Raw genomic sequence first — 24,526 nt, forward strand, 5'->3', positions numbered from 1 at the left:
TTATTACTATTTCTTACATGGTGAGGTAGTGGCTTTTGAAATGTTATCAGCCTGTCACAGACAGCTATACTTACAGCAAAGCAAAATAACATACTCCACAATTTTTTAAAACATTTTATTATAAAGGATAGGAAACCAAATCCACTTTTTTTTTTTTCAAACCCAGATAAATAAACAGTAAATATCAAGCTTTTAATTTTAAATGGGTTTTGCCTTTTACAATAGGATCTGCAAAAATGGCATTCTTAACTTGGAGACCTGCAAAACTCTATCTTTTGAGAATGTGGTGGAAGATAGTCTGCATATTTTGGACATTAATGAAGACTATTAGAAAAACCTGCTGAAACTGGGACAAAACATGTCTGTGAAGAAAGTGCTACGTAAGGAGTAGTTTGGTAACTTAGCAGAAAACTTAAAATTAACCCTTAGTCAAGATTATTTCAAATATATATATAAATATATACAACTACACAAAAAAAAAAAATTCTTCCCGCTTAAAATGAAACAAACATCAAATTGTAACAAAATCAGAGAACCCTTAGGGGCTGCAATAGCCCTCAGTGGTAGTATAACCTTGTGATCTTTAGGAAGAGGTGTTTAAAAATGTCCAAGTATTTTTTTCTCTATTCCATATATATAAACTGCTAAATAAAAAAAAAAAGGTAAAAAAGTAAGGGGAAAAAAGTGTTATCATTATTCTTTAAAAAAAAATCAGATAATTGTTGTGCCTCATCTCAGGAACAGTTTAATAAATGGAACAAAGCAACAAAGAGATGAGCAAACACCTCACCACATGCAGATTCTGTGTGCCATGTTGGTCCCAATTTAATTGATGAGAGCATTACTTCTGATTTCAGTGGGAGTAGGGTAAAATTTTTCATTTCATTTCTAGTAGAAGTAGAATGACTGTGAGCTACTTCCCCAAATGGATTTTATTCATATAACTTAATCAAAAGGGCTGTAAATAGAAAGAGTTATCTCTGTATCCTCATAGGCCACCCAATATTTTATTGCTTGCTATTAGAAGACTTTTATCTTTTCCAATAGTCCCACACTTCTGCAACACTTTAATAGAACAAAATTACTTGTTGGCAACCTGTAAGCAGTCATCTGAAGTTTTTTAATATTTATATCCTTTTGAGGCTTTTCACCCTTTGCGTGGGTTCAGGGTTGCCTGTACAAAATAAATGACTGTTGCAGGAAATGTATGATATTTACAAGTTCACAATTCTTTATTTTTTATACAGTTCTGATGAGTATTTCTTATAGTTGTAGCCTAAGCACTGTGTAGAACTGGCATGCTTCTGATAAATTACAAAAATGTAATAAAAAAGTAAAATAATTCAGGATAAATTGTGCACATGCAAGGATACTGCAAAATTAATCCATTGCCTTAAGCTATGCATTTATGTAATTTTTTTATACTCTAACACTTTGCCTTCCTATGTTTTTTGATGGAAAAATTCCATGCAAAATCCTGTATTTTCTCTTGGACAATATTTCACATTCTTTAAACCTTCCATTAATTATTCTACATGACATTCAGACTGCTTTTAATGAAAGAAAGGAAAAACCTAAAAACACAGCTACTTTTGTTATCACACTATAAATCCTAGATCAAGGATTATGCCAATTATCTGATTTACCTCTACAGAGCAACTGAGGAATTTATGCTTATTATCCTTATCATTATTCATATGCTTGACTCAGTTTATTAGAAACCTGTCCTTAAAGTATTTAATGAAAAATTTTATTTGCACAAATAATTTGACTCTGGGATTCACATAAATCCATCCACTATTCAAATTCAGTTCATTAAGAAAAAAAAATTTGGAGTGGTCACCTTGGATGCTTTAAGACAAGTTTTAACAAAAGTGTCTCTGTAATCCTTCTTCATGGGTATAATGTTGTCATTTCACTGCTGAATAACATTCTACTCAATAGACCATGGTTGATATGTTCCAGTTCTTCAAATTCTGATCCTATTGCTGAATTTAAAAGAAGGAAAAAAAAGACATCCACTGGCAAGCACCAAGTTTGTGCAGAATAGCCAAATCCAGTTCTTTGGAAAATCATTTCAGTCACATTCTTCTAAACCAAGCTCCCCGCAGTAATCAAAATATGGGGTGACTCTTGGGAAGTGTGTGCAGGTTATGGAGAGACAGCGAAGCGACTTTGCATCATCCCTACACGCTGCTTTCAGAAGCCCTTCACCTTTTCCCTTCAGGCTGTGCCAGTGCTGCTGCTGAGGGCGGTGCCAGCCTGGCTCCTCCCGGGATCCGCTGTGGAATTCCTTCAGAAGTCCAAAGGCCGAATCATCATGGTGGTGGAGCGCAAGGAGTAGCTGGGGCCTTTGAAGTAGTGCCACTTGATGCCATTGAGCTTCCCATGGTTCTGTCCAGCTGTGTAGAACATCCCGTTGAGGTTGGACGGGCCACAGGCATCAAACCACCACCCTGAAACCAGTAAGACAAAATCTTAAACTGCAAGTGCACTAAATATTTTACTTTGTTGTTTTAGGTTTAGCTGATTAGGAAATTCTGGTAAATAGCTCATTAATAATGCTGGTGTGGTATTTTCCTATTTTCCTTTTTTGCTCTTTTGTGCTATTCTTTAGTCAGGAGTGCTGGAGAACACACACATGTATTTACAGACTTGCAAAAGTAATTAAGTCCCAATGCATTCTAGTTTTATTCTCAGTATGTGGAGGAAAAACAAGAACATGAGAGACAAATTAAGAGGTTTTCATATTTAGACAGTATTGTATTTTTCATTTAAACCTCAGAAAAAGACCATAATTCAAAAGTATTTGGAATAATTTCACCTGTTATGTTGAGTATAGGCATGATTTGATTTTATTTACCAGCCCTTTTCTACTGCTTTAATTGTGATTGTTCACTGCTCAGTTACCCTGGTTTCCAGAATAGATGTTAAAGATTCTCATAACTGAATTATGAGAATTGTGGTGCTGCATTGCCCTACTTTAAATTGTTGCTTTAAGATGAAATCAATCAGTGAACTTTCTTGTTTATCTCTCCAAGATCTTTTCTTGTTAAGGCGAATTTTAGATTGCCATGGGAACTAGAGTTTTAAGAAAAATTCCAAATAACATGAAACTTGGCAACACTAGGACTACAGAACACAAACTGACGAATATAAACTAGGTGATATGCTGACTCTACTGAAAGTAGTGGGAGTTTTGCTGGATACCTTGATGGGAATAGAATTTTCTCTCCAACACCTTGCAGAGTATCTATGTATAGTAAGAGACAGATGCTTAGCTCAGACTGAGAAAGGCAGAATGAATTCCCAGAGTGCAAAAAGCAAATATCCCCAGTATCAAAACTGTATTAACTTCTGTGGCTAGGAGTTCTATTAGTCAGAAAGATTTCTGTTGGGACTTTTTTCATAGCGAAACCTCTAATTTTGTAAATCTTTAGCACAGTTTTTATGCATCTTTCCGTGGAATATGATTGTACTGAACATTTGTGTGTCATGAGGCAAATAAGATCATAAAGATCAGGTAGTGACTTTTGCTTTTGTTAGTTAAACGCTACTTTAATTTTAAAAAAAGTTATTTCAGCCTGCACATCACAGCATTGCCATCTTCCCAGGACCCCTTGTGAAGCATTTTTTAACAGTCCTGGTAGTGGCAAACTGGTCATCCAGTGAGTGCATACTGAATTCTGCTGGTGTCACTGTGGACTAGAATGCAGAATTTAAAATTTTCTGTGTGTTTTCCACTTTGACTTCTGGAAAAGGGGTTAAACTGTAACAAACTCCTTTTAGACAATGTTCACTGCCCCAAGGAATCCTCCAGTTAGACTTTTATCTACCTATAATGAATGCATTATATGAAACTATTTCAGTCTATGGTATACTACCACTGTTATGATACTGATTGTGTTTAGCCCTCAGAACCGGTGCTTACTCTGTTCTTTGTATTCAGATCCAAATAATTTATGCTTCTAGTCTTGTAATTCTTAAGATTTTGGAAAGTACTTAGTGTTTTGGTTTTTTTTAAGAAATAACACTTCATAATGAAATCTTGAGGGATGAATTTATGCCAGATAAATTCTGACAATTTTCTATTTTGGTACAGCTGTCTTCCCTTTGATTTCAATGTTATGCCTAAGGGAGCAATAACCAAAGAAAGGGAAAGCTGTACAGCTGATGTTTTACTGTAACCAGAGTATAATCTTGTAGAAATTTAAGATGAAGTTAAACAGAGAAATCCTAATCCTCGTTTTTCAAAGCTGGAACTCAGATGCAGCTGGGTTCTATTTATGGTGTTGGGATGAAGACCTGGCAAGCTGACCTAGTTACCATTTCATCTTAAAGGAACAGGAATAGATGCATAAATGGTCTTTTTTGGGGTGAAGGTTTTCAGTGATGCCATACAAAATCAATGTTAAAACTGGAATAAGCCAAAGAAACACATAATTTTATAAAATATTTGTGAGGACTTGCTCCAACCTCTCATGATAGATTTCTTCTAAATAAACACTTCTTTCAAAATGTGTTTTAATGGTCTTAACTTTTTTCCTATTGTACTGTTCTTGTTAGTGAGAATGAATGGATCAATGTTTTAAAGATGTTTCTTAATACTGCGTTTAAACTTTGGGTTTACTTTTTCACTGTCTTTCTCTTTTTAAGTGAAGTGGGGTTTTTTGTTTGTTTGTTTTTTTAGGGTTTTTTTCTGTTTTGGTTTTATTTTTTTGATTTATGGTGTCTTTTTTTTCTCTATATGGCTATTTCTCTCCATTCTCCCCTGCAGCCCTCTGAAAGGCCTTCACTCCCCTTAGGGCCTCAGATTATCACAAGACTTCCTACTGCATGTCTCAACACCAAAACTCTCAACATCTTTGAATGGATGCAAAGGAAAAGTTTTTTACAGATGCTTTGTATGTTGAGGGAAAGAGGAATGCAAGCAGTGACTTCCTTGGTAGCTATGAGTGAGTGAGGGAACATAAACCAGAGATTTCTAAAAGATTTACCTGCAGCACTGCCATTGCAGAAAACACCAAATTGAACAGCTCCAGAGCTGTGAGACAGCCTGACCCAAGGAAAAACCTCAGTAGCCAGATGTTGGCTTATTACTTGGAGTTCATGGGATTTTCTCATGAATAATCTTGTTTATATTTCTCTACGTGGTAATGGCTTTCCCAAATAATTATAAAGTCATCTTTGAACCGCAGTAAGATTTTAACTTTGGAGATAACTTTTGGCAAAAATTTCCATGGGATATTTCAATCAGGCATGAAAATGATGAAGAGTAGGCATTGTAAGAAGTAGTAATAGAAGTAAGATTTTAAAGTGAAGTGGTAGAAAGAAGGCTTTCATGAGAAGTTTAAGAGAGATTTTATTCAGAAACAGAGGTAGTTTCTTCAAGCTGTTGTGACCACAGAATCACTAATTAATAATTTGAACTGAGGGGCAATTCAATTTTTTAGGTTAGCCCACCTCTAATATTTTGTATAGTACAAGCAGCATTACCATCTCTATTTGTAATAAAAATCCCTAGGTCATAAAATGTACTTTCCAGACAAAATATAAATTAAATAATGCATAGATAAATTGTTTGAAAGTTCAGCTATACAAATAGAAATGAATCCTCACTGTAGATGACTGTTCTTCTGGAACAGTTAAAGTAGGTTCACATATTGTGTATGGTTATGCTTTGGTCTTTAATTCATGTTGCTATAACCTGTGGGAAATTGTTAAATTTCATGTCAGCTCTTTTCATTAATAAATATATTTTTTATGCTTAAGCTACCTATCTCAGATAGTTGAGCCCCAGACTACACTATACTTTATTAGATCTTTGACTGAATGTTAATGTATATTGAAATAATTTCCACAAATTCTTGCAAAAATACCTAATAAAAGGGCATTGCTCAAATGAGTAACAATATTAAAAGAAAAAACCCACAAGCATCTTTTATAATGGTTTTCTGAAGTGACAAGTATAATTTTTGCACTATAGAATCTTCTTTGTCAAAAGCAATATTAAAAAAGGGCTTTTGTATGCCAAAGCTAACAGAGTTGCTTTTTTGGCTTGTATAAACTGCAATTAATCATGTATGCATGTAAAATTCTTTTTTAGTGACCTAATGCTCATCAGTTAATGAGTGCACTGTAAGGCTGGTGCTCGCTGGGAACTGCAATGATTGCTCAGGTTTGATGGGAGGTTCTTAGCTGACTTTTACATTCTAAAATAATAGTTGTCTAAACACTGCACATTTGATGGCAGATGCTTTCCTCTCACATCTCAGTTCTCCCCCCTGAGGACACTGTATGTCTCCAAATGCAGCAGGATCAGTGCAGACCATTTAATAAGATCCAAAGTTTGTCTGAATGGTACTTTTGTATGGATTTGCAGAATAAATGGATCATATGGAAAGCAAATATTTTTTTCTAGCCCTCTGGGTTTGTCCATAAAATTTAATGCATTTGGCAACAAAGCCAATAAGAAAAATTTTGAATCCAAAAATATTGAAATAGTCCTCATTGTTCAAAAGAAATAGACATTTATTTTAGGAAAGATGTCAGTGTTTCTGACATTCTGTAGTTTAAAGACGTTAGATGGCAATGCTTAGGATCTGGTGATTTTTCATTGGTAATTTCTCTGGATGAAGTTTCCGATGACACCTCAAGCTATCAGTGGAGCCATGGGACAGAGTCCAAAAGAGTGAATGTAGCAGGAAAGACTTAGGATTGTTTAGTCAGAATTTGAAAGACAAATTGCCAACAATTTAAAATTAACTAAAAACCTTTCAAAGAAATGTAAAGGAATGATGTTTATTCTTTCTAATTGTAGAGATTATGACAGGATGGAACACATTTAAATTATCATAGAATGAGCTAGTCAACATGCAAACCGTTCTTATATTAAATGTAGACAAACTCAGTAACAGATTTTATCATGAGAATAGAAATCTTGAAATACATAGAAATCTTGAAAATGAATAGAAAGACGGAAACAAACAGATAGAGAAGAATCTGTCTTGTGAAGGGACTAAATGACCTCTGGAAGAGATTTCTATGTTATTTTATTCCTTAGAGTATTGGATTGACCAGACTACTTGACAATCTGAAGATTTAATTAGAACTAAGCTGCCAGGACATAAGATGAAAAGGCATCAGCTAAGATGAAAAGGCATCAGCTTTTCATATCAACTGGATAATGCAGTCCCTTTCATAGGGACCTTTTTATGAGGTAAAAATAACATGAAACTTGCAGACTGGTGGCTATGTTCTAGTATATCAAAAGTTAGTCACTTCCTGAAGATCTCCTAACACTGCATTACAGTTGCCCATACTTAATCTTGATAAACATACCAATGTAGTAATGTTTTTGTTAAAAATTATGTGTAATCATATGTCTAATTAAATATTTTGAATATTTCAAGCAAAAAATCAAATAATATTCTAACCATTTGATTATATTTTTTCATAAAAATATTTTGCAATATAAATGGTACTTCATTAATGGTGCTTTCTGAGCAATTTCTTTATGAAAGCAAGAATATGCATAAAAATTAAAAACTGGTGCTTTTTTATGTAATTAGGCGCATATCCAGGGGTTCAGGTTGGATAATCTTAAGTGTCCTGCCATTGTTTCTTTCAAATATTCTGTTTCAGGGAGAATATAAGAAAAATGGTGGCTTTTCTGATTGGAGTGTATTGGCAGACTTCTATATTCAGCCAAGAACTTCCCTCCAAGTCATGACATGAATCCACCATCTCCTTCTTGCAGAGATTCATAAAATTTACCACTTGGAGAAAAAAGCAGTGAAACAACAGGCAGTGAATGCAACATGGTTTTGGAGTCATTGAGCAGCCTCTGTCTTAATAGATGAAAAATCTATTGAGGCTCAATAAATATGTGTTTAATAAATACATATTTCTCTGATTCAGGAAGCCCCTGAGATTCAAAAGATACTGAGAAAATACTCAAGGGAGGGATAATTCATTTGCATTGTTCTTATGCGTGTATTGACTGTTGTCAGAGACAGGAGACTCCAGCTGGATGGACCTCTTCTTCCAGTAAAATAAACAAACAATTTATTTCAGTCATCTACACTGCTTCAAACCTGGCAAGACATCTAGAAAGTCTCCCTGTCTTCATAAAATGATTTTAAGGATGAGAATTTTAGCAGTATTCTCACTTCTCACTTGAAGCAAGGTAAATGTCTTTGTGAACACCTCAGACTGCAGCCATTCCAGACAAAGAAAATCACTTAAAACTCTTTCTCGGTGGGCCAAGATACCATAAGTCACTTTCCAGTGACTGAAAACAACTTCACAAACAATTTGGGGCTCAGCTGACAGGTGGTACCTGGCAGAACAGATGGGAATTTGGCCCAGGAATCTGATCCAGAGATGTTAAATACTAAGGGCTGTATTGGAAATCCTGTACTCATAGACTTATTCTGGTGACAGCTTGTTGCATTTTTAGTGCCGTTTCTTGCAAAAAAGCTGTGTACATAACTCATTGGGGCACTCTTCAGACTAAAGCTTGAAGTAAGATGGGGATATACATATATATAACCCTTTTTTTTTTAGTTTACTGGCCTGAGATATTGAAAAAAAGGAAGAACTTATTTGAATGAATAATTTGTCTTCATTAAAGTAAAACAAACACGCTTAGATTAAATTTTCCAAGTCACAAAAAAGCAACTAAAACATTTAAATATGATGACAGTTTAGAGGGGTTAAGAATCCAGCTCATACACATAATTTTGAAGTCATTCCCTAAAATCCATGTGAAGATAGAGCCAAGTAGCATTGCATGGCTCTTTAAAATACAAGAAAGACACACACAAAATACACTGCTGGTGCTTCTGTATTATTCTCCCAGTATTTAATTTCTCATTCTAGGGAAGAGGGATGAGATATAGGAGGAGAGAGAATAATAGTTATGATATAGACCAAATAAAACTGACAACTAGCAAGATCACAGAGAGAAATGTGTGTTTTCCTTACATTTTTATTTTCAGCCTTGATTATAACCATATCACAGTCTTGAGCTTTGGCTTATCTCAGCCTTTATTCCTGACATAAATATATTCATTTCACCTCATAGAGATAACAGACTCACCCAAACTGTCAAGATAGCTACAAACTTGCCTGCAGATTTCATACCATTCATCATTAAAGAGCTCTCTGTGATGTTGCCAAAACCAACATTCTGATATCTTTTTAGGGAAAAAAAAAAGGAGGTTTTCCAAAACCTGTTATCATTGCTACTTTTCTAAATTAGTCTTTGTCTAGTAGAAAACTGAAATACACTCCCTAAAATGATGTTTTGGTATTTAATTAAATTCTGATATTTCTCAAGGAATGAGAAAGTTGTTTCAAGGAGAAAAGCATAGCAGAGTGTTTGAGGAAAACTCCAGCATGATTAAAGTCTTTCTTGAGGAACTAGAAATTACAGTGCTGTACAGCTTGTCTCCAAAGGAACAGTACTCAGAGTCTAGTCCAAAAGAGCAGATTAATCTATCTCCAAAGGCTAATTGCACCTCCTTTTACTGTGTGGTGATTTGCTAAACTTGTGGTTTCCTCAGCCTTTGGTAATTCGCCCTCTTCCTCACTATTCACTTCATTTGGTACCAGTAAATTCCAATGTGTGGCTAAGCTGTTGATTTACAGGAATGCTGCAGCAATATATGTGAACCTTGTGGAACGGTTGTTCAACAGGAGACTGACCTTAGCAGGGTGTTGACCTGTCATAGAACTCAGAGCAGGAAAATAAACAAAGCGTCAGCTCCCAGAAGGAGGTGCCTGGGAGTAGGGGTATTTCCAGGCAGCTCAGATACATGAATGAGCCTGCACTTCAGCACAGACACAACTCACACTCAGGAGCTCCTCCTGACTCTGGCCTGCCCTGGAAGTAACACGCTTTAATTTATCACGTTCTCCAAAGGGAAAGGTCAACAGTGTTAATTAAAATAATCTACTGACTTCTTATCCACTATCTGTCTCCAGATCTATCTGGTTAGCTTCTATTTTTTACAGAAATGGGAAGGTAGTGTCTTATTACCTATCTACTGGAAAAAGCTTCCCATGATAACTTCTAACATGATATCCCTAGAAGAAGTTAGAGGAGCTTGAAAAATTGGCTCCTTAAAGACTTTCCCAACTGTGTCACTTCCAACTGGCAAAAGAGAATGCAGAGCTGGGCTGCGCATGCGGCATAAATTCTCAGTGATGGGAAACCATCTTCTGTTAGCAGATGATTGCTTTAGAGGCTCATATGTGCCTGGATGTGGCCTGAGCTGAACTCAGAGTGCCAGTAACCACAAATAATACAGGTTTAACAGTCTGATCCAAAATAATTAAAACTGTACACGCTACAGAATTTTTTTCCAGAAAAGTTAGAAATCACTGAGGAGAGTCTCCAAACAACATCAGATGTGAAGATAAGAAAGGGGCTCTCTTGATCATACAGGCAGTAAACCAAAGAATCCCAATTTAAACTTTCTGCTATAGTGTGGTGTTCTAGAGATAAAAATGAGCTTGACCATACAGGGACTAGGAATGATTATTGTTTGCCAGAGAAAATTCTCACTCTTAGGAGCATTAGGAGTCTGAATGGAGAGATAATCTCAAATATTCATTCTCTGTGCTCGAGGGAAAAGGTACCAATCATATACACTACATTTGAAAAAGTACTTGCTGGCAGTCAGATCGACTTGAGACTTTAAACTGTCCCAGTGTAACTTGTCTGTGCTCTTCCCCACCTCAACTCTTCTTTCTTTCCTTCTGTAGTTTGACTCAGCTCACAAAGGAAATCAGCTTAAACCTTCCAGATTTAAACAGGCGGTTGCAGGTCTAGTCTTTCACAGGGGAGTGAATTAGTCATTTAGTGTCTTTATGCATTATGCTCATCTAACAGAGAGAATTTAACCATTATAAATACCTTAATAAGAGAATCACATCCCTAAGTGGAACAGATAATGTATTACAAGTCTAGACTATGATTGTTTCTAAACTTTGCCATCTAATATCTAATACCAGGCCATTTCTCTCTTTTCTTGCTGATTGATTGTCCAACTTCTGACAAACTTCTTGTCACCATTTTAATATTTTATATTTTTTTAAATTTTGCCTTTCTTGCCTAAACAATTACACTAACTTATACTTTCCTCTTTGACATTGTTGCAACAGCTTCAGTGCAGAAGGATACTGACTGCATCTCTGGATAATCCTTTCTCCTCTGATAGGAATCTAGAAGTATTGACATTTTAACAATATATGTATAGAAAAAAGTAGCAGTAATAACAATAAAAGAAGTTTTCACTCAGGACTTAAACATCTATGACACAACTTCATCCATGGTTGCTATAGGAAAACACAGATTCCTATTAATGTATCATATTTTCAGAGTCAGTTGTACTCACCTCCAGTCAACATGAGAGCACATTTACACATGCAGTTGTCGTTGTCAGCATCTTTTGTACTGAATTCAGCACCATGCAGGATCAGACTACTCTGTTTTCCAGCAGTTCCACTGTGACCTTTTAAATAAAGCCTGAAACAACAAGGGAAAACAATCAGGGTCACCAAAATAGAAAAGAAAGATAAGAGATTCAGATTTTTTTCATATCGGGTTGGCATTGTATGAAGTGCACCCAGAAAACTCATGAATCTCTTATGTTTTGTCTAAATCTCTCTCTTGTTTCAGATGTGACATTGTATCTGTAGTAGCACATAGTCCTTCCTCCAGAGCAGAATCAAGCTCAAGGAATCAGAACTGGAAAGACAAAAAAGCAGAGGCAGTGAGAGAGGAGGAGTGAGAAGAGGTGCCCAGATATCTGGAATACATTGACAGAATGACTGACTACTTGAGTAGCTGGTTTCTTTACTGTTTCTTTCCTGCGCCACAGAAACAGCAACCCCAGTTAACAGGAGTCATGTTATTAATGCCTGGGTTTGGAAGAGGATTTTAGCAGCCTTAGAACTTTTAATTCCACAAGCCAACAACACAGTTCTGCCCAAGCTGTCTCAGAGTGACAAATGCAGAATAACTTAGAGTTCAAGCCACAAAAGTCTTTATAATTTGCAATGCAAAGTGTCTCTTTTTTTAAGGAGTCTTTCAACTAGTTGAAGCCACAACCAAGAGCTAGGAGCTGGAGCTCAGCTGCAACAATGGTTGGAATGAGGAGAGGAGAGGGGAGAGGGGAGGGGAGAGGAGAGGAGAGGAGAGGAGAGGAGAGGAGAGGAGAGGAGAGGAGAGGAGAGGAGAGGAGGAGAGGAGAGGAGAGGAGAGGAGAGGAGAGGAGAGGAGAGGAGAGGAGAGGAGAGGAGAGGAGAGGAGAGGAGAGGAGAGGAGAGGAGAGGAGAGGAGAGGAGAGGAGAGGAGAGGAGAGGAGAGGAGAGGAGGACATGGCAGGAAGAGGAAGGTGTTGTTTGTCGTAATAGCTTCATATGCAAGCAGGAAGAGCCAGGATCTAAGTGTCACTGGAGAAGTTTGAAGCCACAATCCTTACACTCAGGAGCAGGCCCTAGCCACCAGAGCAAAAAAGAGAGGAAGACACATCCTTCCCTTCTCATTGAATCTACAGGTTAGGAATAAATCAGCCACAGGTCTAAACAAGAAGATGATTTGCTAAGTAGTGGGATAGACTTCTCCACTGAAGTGAGACACCTGTTCTCTCTTCCTCTAGGGTTAGTGCAGAGGGGCAAACATGTCTTTTAAATATCAAATATAAAATGCATAAGGAGCTACAAGAACAGAGGCAGGACACAAGCAGAAGAGATGTCTGCTTCTCTCTGTGATTTACCTCAGAGTGCTGTACTAGAAAAAGTTGTCCCAACTTCTCCCACAGACAGAGAGAACAAGGAGAGCAGAAGGAAGTCACTGACTGTCACTGCCTCTCTGTTGTTGTTTTTCTATCTAGTTACTTTGCATGAATAAAAGAGTAAATGCTTTTACCAGAGTGACATTCATCCATTTGTTTACATGGAAGACATACTTTGCTGCAGTGTCCCCAGTATTAACAGCAGGAGTAGAGAACATCCCTGACCTTTCTAGCCTACAATAGTAGCAGTAGTTAAACCATTGGCATTTTTCTGAGATGAGGAGAGTCTGTCCCAAGACTGAAATTTAAATAAAACCCATTTCTGCCATAGAACTTTGGAGCTGAATTCTGCTTATAAGAGCAAGGGCACCTTATGACAGCTTTCCTTAACCAAGTGCATGGCTGCTGGTTTTCGTTGCTTTAGTTACGGGTTTCTTTTTTGTTTTGCATGCATCTGTGGGTGGATATTAGGTCCAAATAAAGCCAATTGGATTAAACTTGTGACAGAAACTCATTACAGAAAAGCCTTGTCAGGATATCTGATGACATTACTTAAAACGTGAAGGCATAGAACCAGATCTTAGCAATCTACAGAGTTTCACACTTGCAGACAGAATCTGAGAATACCCTATTGTAGACTGATGTGAACTTCACCTAATTTTCAGTGAATTTCTTCCTATGTGTCCTTTGTTCAGCTCTAAAAGTGGAGACAGTAGATGCTAAGCATGAATATTTAAAAATAAAAAAAATGAATTAAAAAAGGAATTGTCAGGTTTATTCTTTTAAAGTAGTTACACTGCCTACCTTAATTTGATTTTAATTTTGATTGTTACATGGCGGAGGCTGATGATTAAATACTTTGGATTCAATCCTTAGAGCAAATTTTGTACATATAGATAGAAAACTACACACACATAAACATACAAAACTTTTTGGATTAAATACAAATATCATGCATAGTCAAATACCTTCTGATAGCACAAAAATAGATAAGGCCAAGTGTAAGCCTCAATAGAAGACTGTGAAAATCCTTTGTAATTTAACAAGAAACAACCCAGGAACAGGAACACAGGAAGGTCATTGCATTATGCTATTGCCCAATCATGGTGGAAATTAGCCTGTAATGACCATGTTAATCTATCAAAGGATGTTTGTTTTAGACAAGATTAATCTAAGATCTGTCTTTGCACATGTCCATTTCTTTGTTAATACAAATGAAAGGCTGGAATTGATCCCATCTTCATTCATTGGACTTTTGCCTTGTTTTTGGGCTGTGCCTAATATTTTGCAGAACAAAATAAACTTCCCCGAGGTTGTGTTGATAGAGAAATTATTTTGTTACATGATATCTATGATCTGAGATTAAATGCCTGTACATCCTCATTACATGAGCCACACCAAGGCTCACAGAAGCCTCATAAAGTTAGTATAAAAAGCAAATGCTGTTTACTTAAAAAGAAAGACAAGGTTAGCCAGACCTTTTTATTAGCAATCAACACTATAAAACCCACTTAGTCCAATAAAAAAGTACAATTTAAGAAAACATAAATGATAAAGAAAAAAATATTACTTGGCATTCAATGTTTTCCCCAAAGGGTGAGGGCATTGGGATTGTTTACAAGCTCTTTACTTTCCCTGATATTTTACAAACATTCCACTCATCACAGATTTAGATCTTGTCAGTTGTGTTTGACTATTCCTTAACACAATTTGTCTAGTAGGTCTCCAGTGACTTTAAAAGAATAAAGCTTAACTTGGCTCTGAACTCTAGTGTGCTTATCATACTGCAGCCATGTGCAGATGAACCACAGTTGAAACAGTAATTCTGTTTCTTTGGGCTTCTCCCTGGATTGGCATTGTTCGGCAGTTAGGAAAAAAATGCCACTGCAAAGTTGGCACTAGTTTGCACCAAAATCAGATCTCAGTCAAAACCCAGAGCTGGTCCTGAAGCAATCAGGAGCTTCAGCTCAAGCCATACAGGTCCAAACTAGCCCAGCTTAAGACAGCAAGTCTGCACAGCAGCAGGGCAACTGACGAGCTCCTTAGCTCCCAGGAGCAATAGACACCTTACTACTTGCACTCAGTTATTCAGTATTCTCAGATTCAGATTGGTAAGATTGAACCTTTAAAACAAACTTCAAATAACTACTAGGATACAATTTCCCTCCCTTAGAAAAAATGGCTATTCAGGGTGTAGTTCCTCTTGGTTGTTCTTGGAGATAAAGGAAAGGAAGTTAAGAATAAAAAGCCACTCATTACTGATTAGAAGTCAAAGAACATTTTAAAGGGTACATTTCCAATCTTCCCATTTGCTCACAGACAGGAAATTCTGATCAAGGAAAGAAGGTGAAACGCTGCTCTGATTTACACAATAGGAGGGAGAAGTAAATTTGTGCCTGTATAAGCAAAAATAAATCTACTTTATCTGCATACAATGAAATTGAAAAAGCAAGAAATAAGCAATAGCAATTAAATAATGAGTAAACAGGAATGAGAGAAACACTGCATTTTTATATGAAATTTTAAGGACTTCTGATGATTTTTTTCATGAAATTTTCAATTCATTATGAGGAACAGAGCAGCCCTCATTTAGAAACTAGCAACTTTCATAGTTGATGTACTTAAGAAGAAACAATTTTTTTTTAAATATTGCAACTATTACATCTTATTTAGCATGGATGTTAGGAGCATTCTGCATTTTTTCTGGTGATATAGCAATGGCAGCCTGGGATTTCACTTCTCAGATGGTGAAGGAGAATTCTTAAGGATGTTTTTCTTTTCATCATTCTTACTGTGTGACACAACTTGACTATCTGCAGTACCTTGAAACAAAAGTAAGGTATATTGTGTGCAAAGAGTAGATCTAAAAATATTACATAAACAACTGCAGGGCAGTCTGAAAAGATATTTTAAATTCACATCAGAAATTTTTGCTTTTGCAGTGATTAGATGACCTCACATTCTTTCAAATGTATACAGCTTAACTATCTTCATACCATGTTTAAAGACTTTCACAGATAAACTTGGGATGATTCCAAATAAATAACAAAAATATTAAAATGGTATAGTTCTGCAAAATACAGCTGTGAAAATTGCAACATACAGAATGAGATATAAAAAATTCTGAAAAATAAAATGCAATCATAAATCCATGTAAAAAAGTTGTGTGCTATAAGTATAAGAAATAGTTCTGATGCAGTGCTTTACGTATCAAACATTGAATCTTAAACTTAGTATTTATTTATTTATTTTTACTAGAATGAGTTAGAGTTCAGTAGTACTCCCAGAATTTAATATTAACTAGTTTTCTCTAATTTTTTTTCCATCAGAGCTGCTAGAGATCACTCAGTCCTTTACTTCTATCAGTCTCTCAATGAAACAGCTAAGTCAAATCCAGCTTTGTTGGTGAGAAATACTTTGTCTGTAAACAAACAAACAAGATAATAGTTTATTGCAAACATAACAACCATCATTAGGAGATGTAGAGAACCATCTCAGCGACCTCAGTGTGCAACTCTTGAATATGCTGAGTTAAGAGCAAATCTCACCATTGCCAAAATGCTAAAAATATGAGCAGAGATCTCCTTGACTGGAATTCATAAACATGAGTAATGGCCTAATATCCTTAACAGCTAAATAGAGAGAACCAAGAGTCTTGAAGTAGGATTTAAAAGATTCAGCATGATCAATGAAGAGGAGCACATCAAAGCTTGCCTTTGGGAAATACTTTAAAGTGATGCCTCTATATTCCCACTTCAGTTTTGTCTCTGCAGCCTAAAATGTCCTATCTCCAGCCTGCTCATTCCACATGGCAGGAGGGAATCCCAGATTCTGGTCCTTTCCCAAAGGAGAGGTTGCTGATTTTGATGGAAATAATCATGGAAAAAAAATAGTTGCGTGGGGGTCAGAATCCTGTACCCAGAGTTCCCTTTTCTGAGCTCTCTCCTCACTGGGTTTTCATTTTTTCCTAACTTTGACAAGAGTAGAGGGCACCTACATCTCAGTCCTTCTAACCTACTGGTTACCACTTAGGTATGTCCTGCATGTTAGGCATGTGAAAAACATCTTTGTTTTTAGAATCCATGTGACTGACATTACTTTGCCCTCTAGATTAGAAATGTTTGAGGCTGAGGAAGGATTTAACTTGCATCTTCCATCTGGTTCACAGCTGCATCTAAATTTTAGATAGCTTAAGTTTCTGAAAGTAAACCCACTTGTAAAGATGCTGAAGTTGGTAGAGTTTCATGAAATGCTGTGTTAGTTAAACAATTCCATTCATAATGGGATTTAGGTGATTAAGTCCCTTTGTGAACCAAAGACTGCAACCACTTAGGTGGACCCAGTATGAGATTATACTTAGGATACTCTTAAAGAAAACAAAACCAGAGAGCAGCTTCATTTTAAGTACAGATTTGGGTGTGTTTTCCATCAAAATTGCTTTGATTAATTATTTGTGAATCAAACCCCTTTTTTTACCAATTAATAAGACATCATGTCTACATTAAATATTGTTTGTTAGAATTCTGGACAATGCACCTTTTCCTGAACATATTGCAAAATCTCACTAAGCCTGCAAATGGTGACAGTTATCCATGAATAGAAAAATCACCTCTGCAATAACGACACCTTACAAATGTTCAGTGACAGATAACATGTTGTGAACAGGAGAAAAAATCTAAATAATCGCTCTAGAGAAATGCTGATGTCACTGAGGTTGAAACTAAAATGTCTGCCAAAAGCTGGCTAAACATGGAACAAAACATAATGTGGGAACTATCTGGGAATCATAACCCTGGTATTTTACTGATACACCCTAACTTTTTCATCATTTAGTACTCCCTCTAAAGGATAAAGGGAAACATCCCTTGCGCCTGCTAGTTTTTAAAATCAGTGGAAAGATCATCTCCTGGCTGGAGATAGAGCATGAGCCATCTGTGGTGACCAGGGAGATCCCTGTGAGTTTGAACTCTGTCAGACTGTAGAGTAAAAGGCATCTTAGTCAGTGCCCTTGTCCGGCTTATGGATAGACTGCCTGGGCACCCATTTGGATCCTTTTTCTTCTTTTGGAAATAAAATTTGTTCTTAAACATAACTTATTCTTTTCTTTGAAAAGGAGAGGAGGAAATATTTTGATTTCATTAGGACGGTGCATACTCTCCTTATGAAAACAAACTAAATTAAATCAACACACAATTTTTTAAATCATGAATCAAGATTAACTAGCCAGCAAGAACACAACACAAGATGAGGTAAATAATTATTAGAAGTAAACTAAAAGCTACCCCAAAAGAAAGGAATATACTTTGGAGAAATTGAAGAAACAAGATAGGGAGGAAGATAACAAAAACACCACTACTCACAAAATTTTGAGCTCTTGCTAACTCGTTTAATCGAATTGTAAGAAATATTCACCACCTTGATCACTGCCTGTCTTTGAATGAATAACTGATGCAAAAGTACCAAAAGAGAAGCAGAAAGGGAATATCATATTTGGTGTCTGACTGGAGAAAACCAGAAATATCAACCATAAAACCTAAGAATACTGTATTTTTCCCACTCCTATCTTTAGTACAAACTTGAGAAATAGTGTACTTGGTAAATTAATGGACTTTTTATTTAACTTATATTCCTAATGGAGTTTGTAATTGCAAACAGTAGGCATGATGGCTCTGTAAAATGTTGAAAACCTGAATAATGCAGTAAGAAACACTGACAACTTCAACAGATTTTCAATTTGGCTCCTAATATTCTTGCTGCCTGCACATGAAAATAATCTCCTTCTACATTTCCTTTAGAAAAGTGTAAGACAAAATAACCTCTGTATCTCTCCTAGGTTGCTCTTTAGCAATGACTCACTACTGTAATTATTGTTTGACTTCACCACAGCTCCTTGCCCATTCTCTTGTTGAGACAAGTGAAATGTGCCAGCTAACTAAATATTAATTCAATATATCCAAAGTAAGGACATATATCTGCCAATTTTAAAGATAAAATGTGACTATAAAATGCAGCTATAAATGAATATTATCAGTTTGCCTTTGGCATTGCTTCAGTACAACCTGTCTAAGGGACAACAAATGCTTTATAGTAGAGGGGTCCTTCCCAGGAATTGCACACTGTTAACTGAAAAACTTGTTTTATATCTCTAAGAGCCCACGGCAAGTTTAGCTTGTGTTTGAACTTCAGACCTGAAAGGTCAAAGGAGAAAAATATGTTTATTCTGGACAGTGAACAAGCAAACAACCAGCCATGAGTAAGAAACACATCTACACATTACAGAAATATATTAAATAGTCTAGTAAGGCTGCATGCTGTACTGATAGTGAGTTTTTGCATAAAATGAACAAATTTACTTTTCTATATTAAATTTTATTAATAGATTAATAATTGAGTAAAGCACTGTACTTATTTAGTATTGGGTAAGCATAACTAAAAGACATCAGGATCATTTTTCCTAATGCACAGCACATGGCCTGTCATACTGCTGTCTGCAGACAAATGGTGCTTTGTCATGGTTTGCAACAAGTGTTTAAAAATATGTTTATTCTGGACAGTGAACAGGCAAACATATGCTTCTATTACTTGAAATACATGCTACAGAAGCCTCAGAAAGTCCCTGGCAGTGTGAGCAGGTTTGCAGCTGATGTCAGCAGCATGGTGGTGATGGAGAGGAAACATACGGTAATGCTGGGTTTTACTGCTAACAGAAACAGAAACATATTTAAGGCTACTATCACAATGATGTGTTGAACAGAAATAATTCCCTCTACTCTAATCTCTCACCAAATACAGCACAGAAGAGATACATTAATCTGCTACTACCATTTTCTGTTAAAACTATTTTTCAACACAATACTTATTAAAACAAAATCAACCACCAATGTTTTTTTCTCGTGTAAATCTGAAATGAAACTTTTCAGTTATTAGATTTATTACATTTTTTATTAAATGAAAGTTAAATTCTTGCTACAGAAAAAAAATTCACTCTCTCACCAGTTAGATAAATGCTAAGATTTCCTGTTGCTGCAGAAACTACCACTTTTGTCCTGATTCATGGCTCTATAAAACACAACATTAGTTTACAAAATGTAGGGGCTGAATTAATTTCAAGCTTGAAATAACTAGAGATGATGAATGTTTTAAATGGACATATAAACACTGAACTATGCTAAAGGATAATGCAAATTATTTTTATATCACTGAAGATTGATGAACATCTTAAAAAATAAAATACAAAATTAGAAGCTATCTGAACTTTTGCCCAGCACATGGACAAAGTCAAGGTTAGAGAAATTTGCTTAATTCAAAATGTAGCCTAAAATAAAAAAAATCTTTTCCTCCCTACTCAAAGAGACTTCCCAGGTTTGGCTGAAGCCAACAGCAGAAATGCCAAAACTGATTCTTAAGGGATTTTTTCAGCACAGAAATACAGGGACTCTACAGAGAAAATAATATATTAAAAGTTTTTAAGGTTTATATAAGTAATCAGACCTTCTGATGCTTATCTTTACTGAATTGCTGAAGCTTGTGGTGTTTGTATATCTTTATTTAAGGATCTGTTTTACAGACATTGAAGTTAGTGGAAAAGTTCAGTGAACATTTGTTGGAAATATGATTTATCTTTAAATTGATTAATCATGTTTGAAAATCCAGTAAAAGAGACCCACACAACTACAGTAAAATTTAAACTTAGTACTTCTTCCAAAATATGCTTGGAAGTTCCAAAAGTCTCGTAAATATAGTTTGTTGAAATCCATGCAGATATATTGTAATAGTGGATTTCATAAATCTATGCTTTCGTTGTACTGAGGGTGACATTAATTATACACTGTCATCCACATAGGTTATACATTATCCTAATTAACTGGTTTAGATAAAATGGAAATAGAAAGCTTCATGTATCAGCATGCTGTTCATGCTTGCTTTTACCCTGATGGCTACTGTAGAGATACTGAGTTTTTCTTACCAAGCAGTGTCATTGAGAAATGTCATTTACAGGCCACAGTAAAATATTTATCACATGGTTCACTTAATTGAAAGTCATTAATCATAAGTAACTAGAAAAGTTACTAATATCATAGATAGACATGTTAAAAATTTATATTTATCTTAATGAGATAAGTTGGTGTTTGGAAATAAATGTGTCTAAAGAGCCTGTAGTCAGTGTAGGTTGGGGGGATGGGTGCTAGTGCATTGATTTGGGTTTCTTTTGGGGTATTTGGTTGCTAACAGAATTCCTGACAGAAATATGACTACTGAACTTACTTTTTCTAATCAAATTGGATGTTGAATAAGGTGCAACATGTAATCACCATTAAGAAATTATTTAAATACTGAATTGGACAAAACATCTAGGTTGAATAATATTTTTTCCTCATGTTTCCACTGGCACAACAGTTAACTGAAACTGTGAAAGGTATTTTTCAAATATCATAGAGTGATAGAAAAAATTTATGTTGGAAAAGACCTTTAGGGTCATCAAGTTCAGTCATTAATCCAGCACTGCCAAGCCCACACTAAACCATGTTGCTAAGCACCACATCTCCACAGGTTGTAATACCTCCAGGGATGCTGGCTCAACCACCTCCCTGGGCAGCCTGTTCTAATGCTTTACAATTCTTTCTGGGAAAGTTTTTCTCCTAATATCCAATCTAAAAGTCCCCTCATGCATCTTGAGGCTGTTTCTTCTTGTCACCTGTTACCTGGCAGAAGAGGATGACCTCCCTTCCCCAGCTACAACCTCTTCTCAGGCAGTTGTAGAGAGGGATAAGGTCCCCCCAAGCCTCCTTTTCTCCAGACTGAACACCCCCAGCTCCCTCAGCTGCTCCCCACAAGACTTGTGCTCCAGGCACTTCCCCAGCTCTGTTTCCTACACCAGGACATGCACCCAGACATGCTTTAGCGATCTCTAGGCGGTTTGTTGGTGGCTTTTTTTCCCATGTGAAGAGCTTGGATATAAGGAAATTAATCATTGATAAAGGTGGAAATAGTCTGCAATTAATTTTTTTATCAATTTGTTTTGATTATTTATTCTTTACTCTGCGCTAGCAGTGCAATCTTCTCTTTCAATTGTACCCCTTGCAGCATTTGCAGTTTCTGTTTTATAAATTTTTCCAGTTGTGAATGACCCAATAACCCTCTCAAACCTTACTACAGCATTGGTTTAATGTGGATGGAATGGAATGAGTTTGCAGCTGCCAACAGACTACAATGTAAAGAAATAACTTAATGAATAACACATTAAAATAAATATTTTGGGTTCTGCATGAGATTTTCAAGATTTATGCTGGGATTCATGTCAAGAAATATGTGCTTCCCACTGCATGAACCCCAGAGGAAAATGCAAGGATGTTTTGGGGAATATTATTTTCAAAGCAAAAAGTTAATCAGAATTTTCTTTCTCTTACCTGTGTTTGAACTTGATCAGTCCTGATGGATAAGCCAGTTCACAGTTTATGAATTTCCTCTAATCAGATTAAAGGGCTTTATCTGGTGGCTATGTACTCAGACTCATGACATCAGTAAACAGCAAAAGAAATTGAAGAATCAATTTGTGGAGGTGACAGGAAAAGCAATAATTTCCAAATATGGAAACAATAGAAGATAGTATTAATGACAACATAATTGTCATGATCTCTTTCTGACCCTTATATTGTAAAATTTTTTATGGTTTTATGTCATCTTAAAGAGCATGCAATTACAATGAAACAAGAGTGACTTGACCCTCAGTGAGAGCTCTGGTGGTCCTGCCTCAACAAAGTACTGACTGTGCTTAAAAGAAAAAAAAAAATACTTGGGTACATTGCAAAATGAGTAAAATAAGTCTGTGCAAAAAAAAAATTAAAATGGAGGATGGGAAGGAGAAGAAGAAAAAAGGTGGGGATGAGAAAGCCAAGGCTTCTCTTATTCATATAGTATCCTTCACACCAGCATTATTCATTTTCTGATTAAAGATTTATTAAATTAGAAACTAGATGTAGAATAAAAGTACTTATGTACACAAGCACATCCCACCTTCAGTCTGAATAGTGTGCAACAGGCCTGGCTTGATCCCTTCACTCATTAGTTTCTGTATTGTACAACATGCAGCACTTATCCTCTGGCTTTTATCTCCATTATCACACTAAGGTTAGGCTTTCAGTATAAGGGCAAGTATTTAGGAAAAGGCAACAAATTTTATAAGTGACTGATGCATAGAGAGTTTCTGTGAAATGTTTATAGCTACTTGAAAAATAAATATTGGCTTCACTGTTTCCTTGGTTTTCTTAATGCAAAATTAAGTTTAAAAAATGCCAAAATGAGTTATGTGGCACTAAGACCTTGGTAGAAAAATATAAACAGACTATTAAAACATATTTCAACTCCCTTGGCGTCATTTGTGGCCAACAAACAGTCATCTATGAGTGAAAGGTTAACTGACTGTCACCCATTTATGATCCAAGTCCTTTCCTGGTGCCACACTGACCAGGCTAACAGTGCTCAGCATGTTTTACATGCCTTTTTCACCCTAAAAACCCAGGTCATGACCTAATAAGAGCTGTGATTCACAATAATGACTCCTTTGGTTCAAATGGCATTGAGGTAGGTGCAAAGAAGTTTTACTTCAGTGCAGCTGAATTATAATTCTAAATAAAAGAAAACCAAACATGAACATTGCACATGCACTTGGGTCAAGAATTTTGAGCTGTTCCAGCACTGATTTTAAGTTGAAAACACTTCAGCCTCTAGGATCTGATGAAACAGAAGACTGAAGAACAAACTCTGTATGGTACCAGGCTCTTTTCTTTCTTTTTCTAATTAGGCTTTCATTGTTTTTTGAGTACCTCCTTCTTGCAGATCTTTGCAGACCAACCAATCAATGAAAACTTCGCTGTATTGGATATCACAATAAGTTTGTGTTCTGACATTCAAAGTTTTTATCAGTTGGAAGGTTTATGTAAATTAGCAACTCTTCAGACATGGTGTATACCTCTGCTTTATGGTCTAGCTCATCTGCTGCATTGCTACTGTGGATCAAATAATGAATAATATCCCTTTTTATTACCATTACCTTAGAGATAGAGACAGCTAAATCGAGTACTCATTTGATAGGATAAAAATCCCAAATCTCAAATCCAAGAAAACAAGAAATCTAAAGATTGGTGCAATAAATGACTACTGAAAAATCTGGGATTATCCCTTTGCTAGATTCTTTTCAGGCCCCACAGGTACACTTTACTCTTTGACTCATGAAAGAAGGAAACTCACAAAAAATACCACACCACTTTGCTGGCATTTGCTGAAAACATAGTGAATCAGTGCAGAAAGTGTTCTCAGGACCAAGCTCTAGAAACCTTGCCAGTAGAGTTGTTAATGATAAAAGGATGGAGAAAAACCACTGGCATTGGTTGGCTGGGAAGCTGGTAACAGATTTCAGAGACTTTAACCATGTACATTCTAGATTAAATAGGGGTCACTCTAAGACTTGGCGCTTGTGTTTTTCCAGCAGATGAAAGCTTGCTCTGTCAGTTCTCTCTGAGCAGACATGAGCTCATTCTGCCCACACTCTCTCCTGGCTGGAAGCTGAACTGTCACAATAAGCGCGACACTGAGCCTACTCACAGGCAGGGTATTTTAGCTTGGGCTCAAAGCCACATGGACAGGTCTACCAGGGTTCTGCTTAGCTCAGACAGTGGGCAGAGAGTCAGCAGCTATGGGGGCACACAGAGCCCACTCTCTCT

General features: G+C 36.3%; 1 protein-coding gene across 1 annotated transcript in view; it reads right to left on the bottom strand.

Annotated features, from left to right (window-relative positions):
• Positions 1-210: 210 nt before the first annotated feature.
• The window catches only part of ANGPT1 (angiopoietin 1), a 153,922-nt gene continuing 129,606 nt past the window's right edge, over positions 211-24,526 (bottom strand). Inside the window, exons 8-9 of the mRNA XM_030943129.1 lie at positions 11,406-11,536; positions 211-2,456 (exon numbers count right to left, since the gene is read on the bottom strand). Of these exons, the coding sequence (XP_030798989.1) occupies positions 2,296-2,456; positions 11,406-11,536 (292 nt within the window). The 3' untranslated portion in view covers positions 211-2,295. The remainder of the gene's footprint in view (positions 2,457-11,405; positions 11,537-24,526) is intronic.

Source organism: Camarhynchus parvulus, chromosome 2 (assembly GCF_901933205.1).
Source record: "Camarhynchus parvulus chromosome 2, STF_HiC, whole genome shotgun sequence".
In the NCBI taxonomy this organism is placed as follows: Eukaryota; Metazoa; Chordata; class Aves; order Passeriformes; family Thraupidae; genus Camarhynchus; species Camarhynchus parvulus.